The sequence below is a fragment of the Microcebus murinus genome, chromosome 6 (assembly GCF_040939455.1).
Source record: "Microcebus murinus isolate Inina chromosome 6, M.murinus_Inina_mat1.0, whole genome shotgun sequence".
NCBI classification, from domain to species: domain Eukaryota; kingdom Metazoa; phylum Chordata; class Mammalia; order Primates; family Cheirogaleidae; genus Microcebus; species Microcebus murinus.
In genome coordinates, this window is record NC_134109.1 from 96780972 (window position 1) to 96796867 (window position 15896).

At 38.3% G+C, this 15896-nt stretch overlaps 1 protein-coding gene across 2 annotated transcripts in view; it reads right to left on the reverse strand.

The window, feature by feature from the left end:
* The window catches only part of ICE2 (interactor of little elongation complex ELL subunit 2), a 52277-nt gene extending 47153 nt beyond the window's left edge, over positions 1-5124 (reverse strand). The window contains exons 1-3 of one of the 2 annotated variants that reach the window (XM_012782989.2): positions 4976-5124; positions 3884-4019; positions 1993-2097 (exon numbers count right to left, since the gene is read on the reverse strand). In XM_012782989.2, the coding sequence (XP_012638443.1) occupies positions 1993-2097; positions 3884-3924 (146 nt within the window). In that variant the 5' untranslated portion in view covers positions 3925-4019; positions 4976-5124. The other variant, XM_076004436.1, reaches the window with a different exon arrangement.
* Positions 5125-15896: the final 10772 nt, after the last annotated feature.

Consider the following 15896-nt stretch of genomic DNA (forward strand, 5'->3'; position numbering starts at 1 on the left):
TTAGCCAATTAATTTCTTTCTATTTATAGTAGAGACAGGGTCTCACTCTTGCTCAGACTGGTTTTGAACTCCTGACCTCGAGCAATCCACCTGCCTCAGCCTCCCAGAGTGCTAGGATTACAGGCATGAGCCACCATGCCCGGCCCCCATGCTGGTCTTGAAATCCTGGGCTCAAGCAATCCTCCAGTCTCAGCCTCCTATAGCTGGGACTACAGGTACATGCCACTGCACCCATAAAAATCAGTGTTTTTTAAAACCTCTGGGGAGTCTGATGATCAGTCAGTGTGGGAAGCCTGAATATGAAGATAGCAAGAGTCTGAGAAATACTAGAAAATCAAGGAGAAAACTAGGAGAGTGAGGTATCTCCATAGTCAAGAGCTGATTGATGACCATGAGAAGAGCAGTTTTATTAGTGAGGATGGAGGCCAGATTAGAGCGGGATGTTCGGTGAAAAGCAAGTACACTGGGATGTGCAGTGAATGGGATATTTTAAATCCTATCTTTAAAATTCACTCTGCCAATCAGTCTTTTGACTGGGGAGTTTACTCCACTTAAAGTAATTACTAATAGGGAAGGACTTACTATTGCTATTTTGTTAATTGTTTTGTATCTTACAGCTTTTTTGTCCCTCACTTCTTCCCAGCAAGCATATCCAAGTCTTTAAAGACATCTAAGTACAAATGAAAGAAGAGTTAAGGAAGTAACAAGGAGGGAATGTGGAGTCCAGGATAATTTAAAACAGGAAAAACTTTGAGCATATTTAAATACTTATCAAGATGATTGAAAATAGGACAGAACAAAGATACAGAAGAGGGGATAACTGACAGAAAAGATACTGAGAAGGCATGAAAAGATGGAGAGGTATGCTTCCTCCATTGAAAAAAGGGAAAGGATGAAAGTAAATGTTGAGTTTTCCTTGAGGAGGTTCCCTAATTCCTCATTTGGTGTATTTAGACATCTTTCTGGTAAAAATTACTTGGTTTCCAGATTCATCTACAATAGAGTAGAAATAGTCAATTAAAAAGAAAAGAAAAGCTGCTACAGGCAGGTGAGCTGTAAGAAGTGAAAATTGTCACTTGATAGTCATTTTCATATCAGAGAGGAAAAAACCCTTTAGCAGTTTGGCAGAATCTATTAAAATATAAAATGTATATACTGTCTGACCGAAGAGTTTAATTTTTATGAATTATCTTATAGAAATAATTATTTAAAAGTCACCAATATGTTGTTTTTAATTATAAAAAAAGAGGAAAACATTTTGCAACACAGAATAAGCTAAATGAATTAAAATCACATCTATATAATTAATATGCAACCATTAAGATTGAGCTATATATAGGAAAGATATATACAAAATATCACTTTAAATGAGAAAAAAGAAAACTTCAAAATAGTTTCATAGTATTTTATATTATTTTTATATAAAACATATTAAATTATTTTATATATGTGTTTATACATATATATGTTCATGTATAAAGGTCTGAAAAGGGCCAGGCACGGTGGCTCACGCCTGTAATCCTAGCACTCTGGGAGGCCAAGGTGGAAGGATGGCTCAAGGTCAGGAGTTTGAAACCAGCCTGAGCAAGAGCAAGACCCCGTCTCTACTAAAAATAGAAAGAAATTAATTGGCCAACTAAAAATATATAGAAAAAATTAGCTGGGCATGGTGGTGCATGCCTGTTGTCCCAGCTACTTGGGAGGCTGAGGCAGAAAGCCTTGAGATCAAACTCCTTGAGCCCAGGAGTTTGAGGTTGCTGTGAGCTAGGCTGACGCCACGGCACTCTAGCCTGTGCAACAGAGTGAGACTCTGTCTCACAAAAAAAAAAAAAAAAAGGTCTGAAAAGATAAAAACCAAAGTGTTAAGGGTGGTTTTCTTATTTTCCACATTTCTATAATTTGAATGTTTAATAGTGGAGATACATATAACTTCAACTATCAGAAAACAACAATTATATATGGAATAAATAACCAAATATATAAACATATTACCTGCTAGATAAAACACACAGTTCTTTTAAACTTGGAGCCATGGAATGATCTTTATAATTTTCTCGAGTGAAAAATGTCTTAAGGCCATTTCTGGGGGAAATATCCCTGTGAAACAAAGTAATTTACTTGCATTTGACAATCCAAAATTTCATGCTAGACTAAGAAGCATTATGGTACAATGGAAATTTATAACTACATGCTCTCTATATCCCCTTTCCCAGGCAATCACCTCTTAATATGTTTAACTTCATATATCAGATCTGTGAGCTTAGATGTTTTACTTCTTGGATAACTGTAAGCCCAGGCCCGTTATGAAATTCTCCAGCTCCAACAATCAACCTTGCATTTCCTTTAGTTCCTAATTAAACAAATGTCAGTGAGACTAGAGAGTAAAAGATAGAATAGATTGAAGTACAATCAAGGGTCTGTCAAAGGCAGGGCTCACCTCTGACTCTGAAGCATAACATTAAGATGTTTTGTTGCTGAAAATAAAATGCTTGTCAACTTATTTTGTCAACTTATTTATGTACTAATTAGTGTGCCAGGCCAAAAGGCACTACAAGGCCTAAATATCCTACCTATTTTTGTTAACTTGGCCAATGGGATAAATGGTGCACCTTTGCTAAAACCACCTTGAAAGTGACACATAATTTTTTATAACATCATAATTAATTTAGAGACTATAAAGTTAATGCTTTCCATATAGTAAGCATCCAAAAAATGCTGACTGAATGAAGGTATTAAAAAAATCAAAAACACTGAGAACCATTAATCCAGGGAGGACAAAGTTTAGTAGAATTCTGTGGGCTACAATATTGTGCAAAGGTTCTAAACCACATTTGGTTTCATAATGCCAGTGGCAAATGAGAGCATCTGCACTGCATTTGACCATATACTTTACAGCACTGGCAAGGACCACAATTGTGCATACCTCTTAAAAATCTACAATCGAGCAATCTAATCAAATGGCAACTTCTGGCTGTCCAATTCCCCAAATGGGAAATTCTAGCATATTTGTTCCATACTCATTCCTTACTGTTTTAAAAGGCATTTACCCAAAACAGTATGATTAAGGTATTAATGATAAAAATTAGAATTTATTTACTATCTACCAGTGTAGAGTTTCTTACCTTGTCATGGTGCTGCATCTGTGACATCTCATTAAATTCTAACGTTTCTGCATATCATGTAAAAACAAGGCCAAGGGCCTCAAAGACTGTGAACTCCTTGGGGATGGAGTACTGCTTGCAATAAACAAATACTTATTGAACATATTGATTTAATATTCTTTGATATTGATTTAATATTCAGGTACTATTTTAATAATCTTAATAACCTCTTGTGACTTTTGTATCCTCTTTGGCTGGCTTAGTCAACATGTGTTAAAATGACCTAAAGCAGCACATGTATTCGTTAGATGTCTATAAAACCACTGTATTACTTAACCGGGTTCTCTATTTGCAAAGTTCTCACACACTTCTAAAATACAGTCTATGCATTTATATTATCACTTGATATAGATTCCAATATAACAAAAAGAAGCACATCTATTCTTAAAGAGGGTCTTTTTTATTACCTGTATGGAAATGGGCAAGGTTCTTGGACAAGAAAATTCCATCATCTCTCCTTCACAAGAGACCACCAATAAATATATAATGGACTCACACCTAAAAACAATCTTGAGTGCTGAACTGTTGTCACTTTAGGAGTGGAAGTACAGTCAGCTACTCAGAAATGTTCAGTATGTGAAGATAAGGTAAATTCTGAGACCCTGAATTTACATCTTTTATCTGTTTCCTCCAAATCTCTTGAAGCCAAAAACCCTTTCCTATGCCAACCACCAGCCTCACTTAACTCCTCTTCAGTGGATTACAAAGTGGATACAACTCACCAGTTCAGTCTTGGTTCACTTGTGGCCATCCTGGAGCTCATTTTCCTAGATTTCTGCTTTACTCTAGCTCACAGTTGCTGCTGCCTGGCAGCAAAAGCTCCAATAGAGGCAGGATCCCTCCACAATCTACACCCAACTGAGGAAAAACAAAGGGTCAAGATCAAAAGCAAGTGATTGTCTAGGTCAGGTGCTGTTAACTCAGGTGAGGAAGAATCCCTCCCTAACATCCACCCTCAACTGACTGTGGCACTTAAAAAAGAATACAGCAGACAGATGAATGTTCTCAAGGTTCTCTGTAGTACAGCAACAATGAAAACATAGGATGAGTCCTTCGTTTAATTTAGGCCTGGAATGTCACTCCTGGAACACTCTGAGGAAATAACAGCCCAATGGCGTTTTCATTGCTTATATACTAGAGGAATTTATGGCATGGAGCTTTATGTTTTAACTCAGCTCTCCTCCACTCCCTTACTGCCAAACTAAATCTTGCTTTTGTTTTCCCAATCATACGTTGTATGGGGCAGTTTCAGGCAGGCAATGCATGACAAAAGCTCCCTGTACATTAAGAATCTTAGACCTTTCACAAAGACCTTCACATTTGAGGAGGTCCAGGCAACTTAAGTAACATTTCACAGGATCACTTAGAGACATCATGAGGACTACAAATCTGGCTTGATCTCTCTCCATGTTCAGTGCTTCTCTTGTCACCAAGGCAGACTGATAAAGTGTCATGGGAGAAATAGTAAAATTTAGGGGATCGGTCTCTTGGCACTGGAGGGGCCAGATCCGGCTTCCACTTAATTCACCTCTCACACTCCAACCCAGTGTGGGCCTGGAGAGAGGGAGTCCATGAAGGGAGAAGGAAGGGTTAAGGGAAGGGAGTCGAAAGGAGAAGCGAAACAAAAGTTGCAGGAAAGCAGGTAAAGGGGCGAGCAAAGCCAGGGCAGGAGCCGCATCAGAACCGGGAGCAAAGGGCCCCGGCCCCGCCGAGAGCGCCGCCATGTTCCCTCCCCCCCCAGCACGAGCGCGCCCGCTGGCCGGGGCAGCACCCTCCCTTCCGCATCTCGGCTGCCTGGCAGCCTTTCCGCCCACCTCACGGTCCGCGGCGGCTCTGGCCCCGGCCGCAGACCCCACTCCACACACGCTCCACCCCACTCCTCGCACAGTCGCGCGCGCCCGGGGAAGGCCTTATTTAAAGCACCGGCCCGCGCCGCCCCGGCCCTGCGTGATGACGTCACGAGCGACCCCGTGGGCGGGGCCTGTGTGTATCAAAGGAGCCTACTCCCCTCGGTTCCTTGCCACGCGAATCCTAGCGGTTCTGGCAATGAAGTGTGAGACCGGGTTCGCTGGGAGGAAGTGGCAGCGTGTTATCCTAGAAAGTTCTCAACCTTGGGATGGGGAAGAGGGAGGGGAGTGATAAATTGGAAGGAGGACAAGCGACAAGTACAGTACTGGAAAGACCCAGGCTTGGTTGTGACTTTAGTCAAGTTTCTTAACCCTGACTCCTCGATCTGTAAAGTGGAGACGATATTCTCGCTACTACTTCGTAGAATTTTGGAAAGAATTAAGTGAAACAAGGGGTGGAGTGGTGCTCAGCCCAGTAATTGGCACATAGTAGGGTCTCATCGAGTGCTACTTCACCTCCATTCCGCTCCCTGTCCCATTTTAGCTGTCAGTTTCCACCAGAGGCTACTCTGGTTCTCAAACTGGCTTTTTTCTCATTCGTTGAGGAAAGATTTATTAAGCTCATACTTTGTGCTTGGTGCTGGGTACACATAGGACCAAGACTGAATACTAGTTTTTCTAGAGCATTTGATCTTTAGGAATCTATGTTTACATTAAATAATATAGAAAGTGATAAGCTACATAAGTGAGGTATATAGAAAAGATTGAGCTCAGAGAGGGAGAGAAATTACTAGTGTGAGGGGCAAAAGAGCAGCTTTAAATAGCTAAAGACATTTATTGAGTTCTTATATGTCATTTACCACATTGGGCACTTGCCATGTGGGCTCAGTTGAAGAATTTGGGTATGTGGAATGATGGGAAAGGGAATTCTAGACAGAGACCAGCACAAGTGCCAAAAAAAAAAAAAAAAAAAAAATTACAATACATTTGAAGATCTCCCCTGGCTTTCTTGAGATTCTAGAATCAGTTAACACTTCATTCTATAAAATAGAATAAGTGTTCCAATGAATCAAACCGGAAGTTGGCTTTATAGACAGAAAAAGGGCTGAAGAAAGCAGAAACACAGAACAAAAAGTACACTGGTCATTTCAAAGTTAGTTTCCTTGTAAAGTGAGGACAGTGAGAGAAAGCAATGGAAAAATAACTGGTTGACGTCAGATTACTTCAGGTTACTTTTTGTTGTAAGAATTAAAACATAGGGGACTTCATTATCATGCTGATCGAAGATGGAAACTGGCCTGTCAGGGAAATTAGGTTGTTACCTTCTTCTCCTGATTTCTCGGGAGGCCAGATAACAATTCATTTTCAGTTTGGTGAGCATGAGTGATCTGGTTTGATTTTCAGTGTGGTCTGTTGGGGCCTAGTGCGGTTTAGTCCAAAACAATGGCCTCCTATAATTATTGTTCAACACAAGGAACTGCATAAACCTATTGCATGAACAAAGTCTAGTTTGTATACTATTAGGAAAGCGTGTATGTTTTAAATTTTAGAATGATTTATGATGTTGTTAGAAATTATGTTAACATAAGAAATATGCTATCCAGACCCACGAGTAGGTTATTTTTCTGGAATGCAAGGTCTCCAAAGGGTAGTAGAGGAAAAAGGATTGGAAAAATCGGTTGGAGCCAGAACACAGAAGACCTTGTGTGCCAGAGAAAAGAAGTTTGACTTTATTATGTAAGAAATGAAATGCTAGGGAACAAACAAAAAAGCGGAGAGATGACACACTTGGAGCTGTCATGTTCACCAAAGTTTATTTTGCAACAAACTGAATGAATTAGAGGGAGGAGGCCAGTTAGGAGACAGTGCTTGTGAATGCTTGAAAACTCAACTGATGCAATGACTGGCGCTGTGTAAGTAGCATTTCTCATAAGGTAAGTGATATCGATGGCTTGTGCTAGGACAAAGGCAGTGTAGAAGTTCATGCCTTGGGTACTGTCTCACAAAGCAGGCAAGTAGAGTTGGGGAGTCCTATCCTAGCTTGCAGCAACTGCTGTAATTGTTTAAGAACTCAAGCTTCTGGGATGTACCAGCTTATATTAGTTAGTATGGTAACATCACCAGACATAACCTGTGTTGAGATTCCAGATCATCGCCAAACGCTATGATCTGCCCTAGTGTATTTGAGTTCCAGTGGTTGCAAGATAGCGCTCAGAATCAGAATTTTCAGAACCAGAAAGCACTTTGGAGATTATCTAGTCCAACCCTCCTGTTTTCCTTATAAGGAAACAGGCCTAGATTGTCAAGTGCCACGTGATCAGTGATAAAACTGATTCTAAATATCAGGTCTCATAACTTCTGCCGATGTGTGCGTCCTCCCCAAAATTCATGTGTTGAAGCCTTAACCTTCAATATGATACTATTTGGACATGGGGCCTTTGAGAAAGAAGTAGGTTTAGATTAAGGCACAACAGTGAGCCCCAGTGATGGAATTAGTGCCCTTATGAGAGGAGAGACCAGAGCTCACTCTCTCCACCAAATGAGGCCACAGCAAGAAGGTGGCCATCTGCAAGGCATAAACAGGGCCTTCATCAGAAACCTTCATCAGGCCGGCTCCTGGGTCTGGATTTCCCAGCCTCCAGAACTTTGCAAAAATAAATCTATGTTGTTTATGCCACCCAGTTTATGGTATTGTTATAGCAGTCTGAGCACACTAATACATATTATAATATATTAAATATATTTATAATTTATTCTTTATGCTCTGCCTTGTAAACCACAAGCAGGTTAATGGGAAAAAGGTGGATATTTTGGATCCTACCAGATATGTACCTTAGGTTTGCGTCTCAGTTTTTCTGCCTATTGGCAGTGTGATCCTAGATATGTTATAGGTCCTCTTCAAGTCTCAGTTTCCTCATCTGGATAATGGATACAGTATTCCATCACTTACAGGATTGTTGTGAGGATTAGAAGTAAAATATAAAAAGTGCATTTCAAAGAGTCAGTGCTCAATATATAGTAGCTATTAGTATATATTTTTTTCTGCAAAAAAAATCAAAGATCAATAAAACACAACATAAGGTGGCATTTTAAGCAGGATTATAATATGAAGAAGAAATGGCATACACATATATAATAGAAGATTCTATGGGAAACAAATGAGGAAGGAGCTCATTCTGATGAAGACAGTTTAGTGGCTACTTCAGAAAAGAAGTTTAATTTATGATGGGTCTTGAAGAATGAATAGGAGTTCAATGGGTAGAGAAGGGGCCGTGGGTTTTACAGTGTGAAAAAACAGAAGTATGAAACAGTTCTACATGTTCTGGGGAAGAAGAAAAGCCATTACATTGCTCTGTGGGGAAATAAAGGCCATTAGACTGGAAAGGTGGAGGGAACTAGAGATTTTGGACTTTATTTTCTGGGTTATGGGGAATCACTGTGTGTGTGTGTGTGTGTGTGTGTGACACAGCTTTACTGAGTTATAATCTACATGCCATAAAATCCATCCATTTTATTTGTACTGTTAAGTGATTTTTAGTATATGTATGGTGTTTTCCATCCATTAACACTAAAAAGTTTTATAACATTTCCATTACCCTAAAAATTCCTTTGTGCCCATTTGCAGTCAAGCTCTCTTTCCACACCCAGCCCCAGGTAACCACTAATCTATTTTTTGTCTCTCTATATTTGCCCTTTCTGGACATTTCATATAAATGAAATTGTAAAATAGGTTCTCTTTTTTCTTAGCATGGTGTTTTTAGGATCATCCATGCTGTGTGTGTTAGTATATATTCCTTTTTTGTTGCTGAATAGTAACTCATTTATGGATATACCTCCATTTAAATGGTTTCCACTTTGGGGCTATTACAAATAACACTGCTATGAAGATTTGTGTACAAGTGTTTGTGTGAACTTTGTGTTTTTATTTCTCTTGAGTAGATATGTAAGAAGTGGAGTTGCTGGGTTGTATGGTATATTTATATTTACTTTTTTAAGAAACTGCCCAATTATTTTGCAAAGTGATTATACCATTTTATTCTGTGGTTTTTAAGCAGAAGAAAGATTTGGTTTTCCATTTCTGCTAAACTGAGGAGCAAACAAACCCAGAAACTGAATGAGGAGTCAATTTAATTTTGAAAGAGTTTATAACAGTATGTACTTGTTTGAGTTTACAAAATGTTACATTGGACCAAAATTTCAAAAAGAAATCTTACAACTGCAAGGCTAAGTGAAGTTATCTACTTGTTACTAGATATGTATTACTTCTTGTGGACCAAATCAAGACAGAAAAATGTGCAAGATTATCTTTTTATTATTATTTTTTTATCCATGCTAAGTCATTTTCCTACCCTTCGGCAAATGAGCTTCCTTTGCTTGATTTGGGGTGAACTTGGCCTTGGAGAGTATATAGCTTGGTAACTACTTCATTCAGGGAATTGCTTCATGAATTTACAATCATCTGTAAGGTACTTTCAAACTGGGAATCCAGAAATAGCCCTCTAGCAAAGAGGTTTCAATCTAGTAATTGATGCAGATATTTTGGGGGAAAATACTGTCGCTAGTAGTAGTTTGTTCAAATCAGGCTTTTTAGCAATAAATGGTATTTCCAGTGGGAAGGGAATCATCATTTATCCTGAAAATCAGTAAAACACTCCAGCCCAGGATATGCCGTGTTAGAACAGAATGGCTACAGTGTTCAAATTTTTCTACTTATAAGATAGTATTTTCTAAAATATATTTTGTTATGTTCTATATTACATGGTCTCTGGGCTGAAAAAAAGACACAGAAGTAACTGTTCATCTGAATGCTGGTCTTTTATAGGCAGTGCATAAGTACCCATAGACAGAGGTTGATGGTAGAGATAATTCCAAGTAGAATAATTTAAAAATTATATTGTCTCTGAACCTTTTTGACATCAGGGACTGGTTTCATGGAAGACAAGAGTGTCTGCAAATACACATGCACCTTAGCTCCAATGCCCACCACACCCCTGCTGGTCACTTCCTACTGTGCAGACAGTTCCTAACAGGCTACAGACTGATACCAGTACACCACCCCGGGGACTGAGGACCACAGCTTTAGAATACAGCATGAATTTCATTAGGAGGGTAGAGAAAGAATGGTAGAAGGGGTGCGTCTGGGGCCTGTTAAGTGGTCATTGTTATAATTAATGTTGGATGAGGCTAATATTGAAATTAATCTTTGTTCTCTAAGCCTGAGGTCCCCAACCTCTGGGTGAAGGACTGGTACTGGTCTGTGGCCTGTTAGGTACTGGGAGCAGAGCAGCCAGCCTCCACCCCACCCCTACGCCAGTCCCTGGAAAATTGTCTTCCATGAAACCAGTCCCTGGTGCCAAAATGGTTGGGGACTGCTGCCTAAGCAATGAACAATTGATAGATGAAGCAGCTCCTCCCCCACAAAAGAGAAATCATTTTGGAATTGAAAACATTGTTTGAAAGGTCAATCAAATAGATAAACAACAAATGGATTACTGAGAAATGACCATATTTTACTGGAGTCAATGTTTCCCCTCCGAAGAAGGAATAAATCCAGAATTAAATTAAATGCCGAAAGGCTGGTTTCTTTCTTTCCAACATCAGAGATAAATGACATTAGAACAAAACAGGATTTTTCTTCAGGTCACAACTGGTGGTACTTTGAAAGGATAGAGTTCCTGTTAGTCTCCTAGCAGGAGGCTTCTGCCGTCATTGGGGGTCTAGGCTTGCCTTAAAAGCTATGGTGGGCCAGGCATGGTGGCTCACAACTGTAATCCTAGCACTCTGGGAGGGTGAGGTGGGAAGATCGCTTGAGGACAAGAGTTCAGAGACCAGCCTGAGCAAAGGTGAATCTCCATCTCTACAAAAAATAGAAAAATTAGCCGGGCATGGTGGCACGTGCCTGTAGTCCCAGCTACTCAGGAGGCCGAGGCAGCTTGAGCCCAGGAGTTTGAGGTTGCAGTGAGCTATGATGACCTCTCTGCACTCTAGCCTGGGAGACAGAGCCAGACTCTGTCTTGAAAAAAAAAGTTGTGATCGGGGTGGGAGTGAGGAAGAGTAGCAGTGCAGGATCCATCAGTGTGATTCTTTTGGGATCCAGGAGGGTTCTCTTGACAAAAATTCCCTCCTCACTCCAAGGATTTTGAAATCCCTTAAAGCATGTGAACATCTTTTTTCTTCCTATCTCTGGTGACTTGTATGACATTAATAACTGGCTTTGAACACCACTGGGCCCCATCTTCAGTTTCTTGTTCAAAAAGGGATACCAGGGTGCTGAGCTGCGTCTCAGCACAGCAGCTGTTAGCCTTCCTAGCACCATGAGCATGGCTCGGTGTTTTCACAGACCTGGTAGGAGAAGCCAAGGCCCCTGTACCCTTCCATTTGATCCAAATGCACATTGGACATGGAAGTCTACTTTTCGGGGATTAGACTGCTTGAACTTGCCTCATGAAAAAGTTCAGTAGCGACAATAGCAACTAAGACATTCCTGAGGACAGGTCTTAACGACTAGTCTGTGATGCTTACTTTTGCTTTCTTTCCCAGAGTTTATTAATAATGTGGCATTTGCTCTCCTTTCTGATTTTCCTGGGAGACCATCATAAACAGAATTCTAAGAAGACTCTCTTAAACTCCCATATAAGTTTCCTTCTTGAAACCAAGCAAGCTGATCCAAGATAGAGAGGTGAGTATAAATCATCATTTTTAGCAAAAGGGGCTGAGGCATGGGTTTGAGCAAAGGCCTAGAGGTGACAGATTTCATTTTTTTGAACTCCATTATTTTCATTAACTCTCAATTTCCTTAGAAAGGGGTGAATATTTATATTTATGTAGAACTTAATGGTCTAAAAGATTCCACATGCATAATCTCATTCTTCATCTTTTCTGAGGTGGCTGAAAATAAAAGCAGTGTTAGAGACTGTTTGCTACATGCAGCAACTTCGGGGATCAATTCAAATATATATTGAATGCCTACAGAGCGTGAGGAATGCTTAGGCACTCTAGCATGTGTATGGAGGCAAATGCCAGCTCAGTTGACTTTCCTCTGACTTCTGAATATTTTATAATTTGAATGTCCTGGAGGTTACTTTAAAAGTAATTTACAAGTTTTTGCATATTAAAACAGTGTGATACTTGCCTAATGTTAAATTTATGGTTCTCCCCTAAGTAATCTACTCAAAAGAAGCGGGTGGGGCAATGACAGTGTAGGTAAGTGAGAATTTTTAAGTCTTTGGCATCATTTCTACAATTCCATTTTAATGATTTCTGAAGCACAGATGACAAAGTAGGGTGTGCATTCAGGATTTCTCTCCTTCTACACTCAGGGAAGATATCACTAATTAGCCAGGGCATCCTTCTCCTTTGAGACAGGAAGCAGCCTCAATCCTGCACTCCCAACAGCATCTACCAATCAATGGGTGCTATCTCACAAGTTAATACTTCTTTCTTTGCCATCTCTGATCAAAAGAGTAGCTTACTCCTTGCAGACATTTTTTTCCCTGCAAAATGGAAGTGAATGATTTTTTTTTAAGTACTATACTATAGACCAGTGCTTCTCAAATTTTAATATGCATATCTATCACCTGGAATCTTATAAAAATGCAGATTCTGATTTAGCAAGTCTGGGGTGGTGCTTGGGATTCTGGATTTCTAACAAGGTCACAGGTGATGCCAATGCTACTGGTCTGTGGACCACACTTGGACTCTTTGACTACCAGGGTTTTACTAACAGGAGTCCTCAAACTACAGCCTGTGGGCCACATGCGGGTGTTTTTGACTATTTGTTTTTTTACTTCAAAATAAGATATGTGAGTGTGCACAGGAATTTGTTCATAGTTTTTTTTTTTTTAAACTATAGTTCGGCCCTCCAATGGTCTGAGGGACAGTGAACTGGCCCCCTGTTTAAAAAGTTTGAGGATCCCTGTCTAGACCCTTTACTAGAAACAAGATGTAAGCTAGAAAACTGTGTACAATGCAGCTCAATAACAAAAAAAAAGAAAAGAAAAACAAGGCAAGTGTTCCATTAGAAGCTGAAGTTTTATTATAGGATAACAGTACATAAAGCACATCTAAAATTGATGTGTTCAATGCACTTTTAATAAAGGTAATGTAATATTAAAGGTACAGTTTCTAAGTACAATATAACAACATTCATATTAGAATGAAAATCGCAGTATTTAAAAGACAACATTAAATCTCTCTTTTTTTACAGCTTGTATTTACAAAATGAATCAAAATATTTTTTTTTTAATTCAGGACTCAATAAAATAAACAGCTGGAAATAAGCAGACTACTGTAAGAGTGAATTGAAAAGAAAACCCAATGTAAGTGAAAAGTTGGATGATCCTCTAATAAAGATCATTAGCAAAGTTTTAGTTGAATACTATTTTTAGGGTTCCCATAAATGGCTTGCATTTTTAGTGTGGCAGAAAAGGAGTTTTTTACATACTGTACACAAAACAGACAGCATATATTTATAGGTACAGTATTACTGTTTCCAAACTTGCATGTATATTTACAGAAGGCTGAGTTTGTTACTCACAGAGGTTTGTGAAATTTGTGTGCTTAATCCTTGAGACCTACACACAATTAGAATCAGCATTTCATGTGGTCTTTTAAAATGTGGCTTTAATACTTGGTTGTAGAAGAAAATGTTAACCATAAGGCTTGGCCTATTTTATAAATTTACCAAAACAACTCAGGAAAAAATTTTAATTGGGGCACACTTGTTATCCTTTTACAATTATCAAATGCTGACATGTGCTGGCCATTGTGCAGACGCAAAGAGATACATACAATCTCTACCCTCAGGAAGCTTAGGATGCTAAATGGTGCTTTAAAAAAAAAAGGTTTCAATCTCTTTCTAAGCAAGGCAGTTAAGGAATGACGTGATTTGTATTAAAAGAGATTTCTCCCTAAACTGTAGCCAATCCATTTTAAAAGGTTAACTATTAGCATTAGCGCTCATTAACCACACAATTGCATTTATAATCAAGGTAACAGCAACTCTTCCATAAAAATGGAAAATGTCTAGAATTGTGGGTAAATATGCAGTGCATGGAAGCCAATAATCATGGCTTGAGAATTTATCACCTTCAATTACAAAAAGTGCAGTAAACAGAAACATTTGCTCTATATTTATAAATTGCTCAAAAATCTTTGCTAAAGATCTTACAAATTCAGTAATATTACAGAACAATTCTAATCAATATTTAATAAGGTTAACTACATCCTTAGTTAGATATTTGATATACTTTGATTTTTAACAAAGCCAATAGATATTGGGAGACTGGGTGAAAGGGTTTAATTAAAGTTCATTACTAAATGACTTTTAAAACAAAGGTCCTGCACTCAGTTCATGGAACTGGTTAAGGTCATATTTAAATCAGAACATCCCTTGTCAAATTTGCTTTATGGCCCATGTTCCACCAGTGATGTCTCCATACTTCTCATGACTCAGGTAGGAGGGGAAAGGTTTATTCTGCCATCAAGCCACCAAGGATGTTTTATATAAATGCCTACTGTCTATAATAGGAGCTAAGTATACAACTCTGTCAGGTACCAATAATATAATTCCTTAATGAGAAAAAAAATGTATTACTCCATTAAATGAGAATGTTTCTTTAGGATCTTGAAGGCCTGGCAAATTATTTTTCAGCTCAGGAGATAAGGTGTAAAGCCAAGTAGCAAACATAAAGTAAATGCTAATAAGTTTTCATATAACCATATTTATAAACAAATTCACCCTATAGATGTCAAATATCCATACTAAGGAAGTAATTTTATCCTAATTAAATACACTCTAGAATAATTTATATAATGATATTATGTATTTAAAGAGAAAAGCACGTCCCAAATCCAGCACTCTGATACAGCTGCCAGTTGGGCATAGGTAGATATATATATATATGTATATATATACAAATATATAGTTATACTCAGTGAAATTAACAAGACCCAAAGGTGGTATTGTCTAGGAATAAAAGGGATATTTTTTTTGTTCACAAAAGTAACTTATCTAGCACCACACATCAGAAAAACACAAAAATAGCACACTCTAGTTCTAAACAGCTATGTCTAAAATAGATTATATAGTAAAACCGGTATTATACAGCATATTGTGGATTTGATAAACAGATAAATATTTGCACTGAGTAGGCTGTTTATAATATAACATTTTCTTATCTATACAGAATGAAAGCCAAAAAGTTAACTGTATAGAGATGTGCAGAACAACATTAAATATTATGACTCAAAAGCAGGGACGAAGGTAAATTTGAAAGAAGAGTAAGAGAGAAAATGTTTACAGGCCATTACAAGTTCTTAAGTTAATAGTAAATAAGGAATCAATTGCTCAAGTTGAAGAAAGCAGTAAACAAGAGATTGCATTTACATGCAGATGTCTAAAATTTGTATTTTTTTAAGTCTATGCACAAAAGTCATTTGTTTTATTGCTTGACATTCAGTTATGGCTAGATTATTTAACCTATTTTTTTTTTTTTTTTAGTACTTTGGAAACAAGAATATTGTTAAAGGTGCCATAAAAATGGACAACATTGAAAACGGTTTGCAAATAAACCACCTAACACTGCAGTTCTTTATACATATTAAAAGCCTTGTCTGGGGTTTGTCATATGTTAAATATATTTAAACTGGGAAAATATGTTGTAGCTTGAAGCCTCCCATTGGCCCAAACATCCAATACAAAAACACATCTCCACAAAAGGAGCAGGCAGACAATACAGGTACATTTAAAGAAGCAGCCAGCTAATGTCCTAATGTTTAAAAATTTACCACTGTTTAAATATGAGATTTCAAACTGTTGTGGATAAGAAGAGAATTTTTGATTCAGGAAGATGCATACAGTACATATGGATTTTTTTTTTTTGTGAAA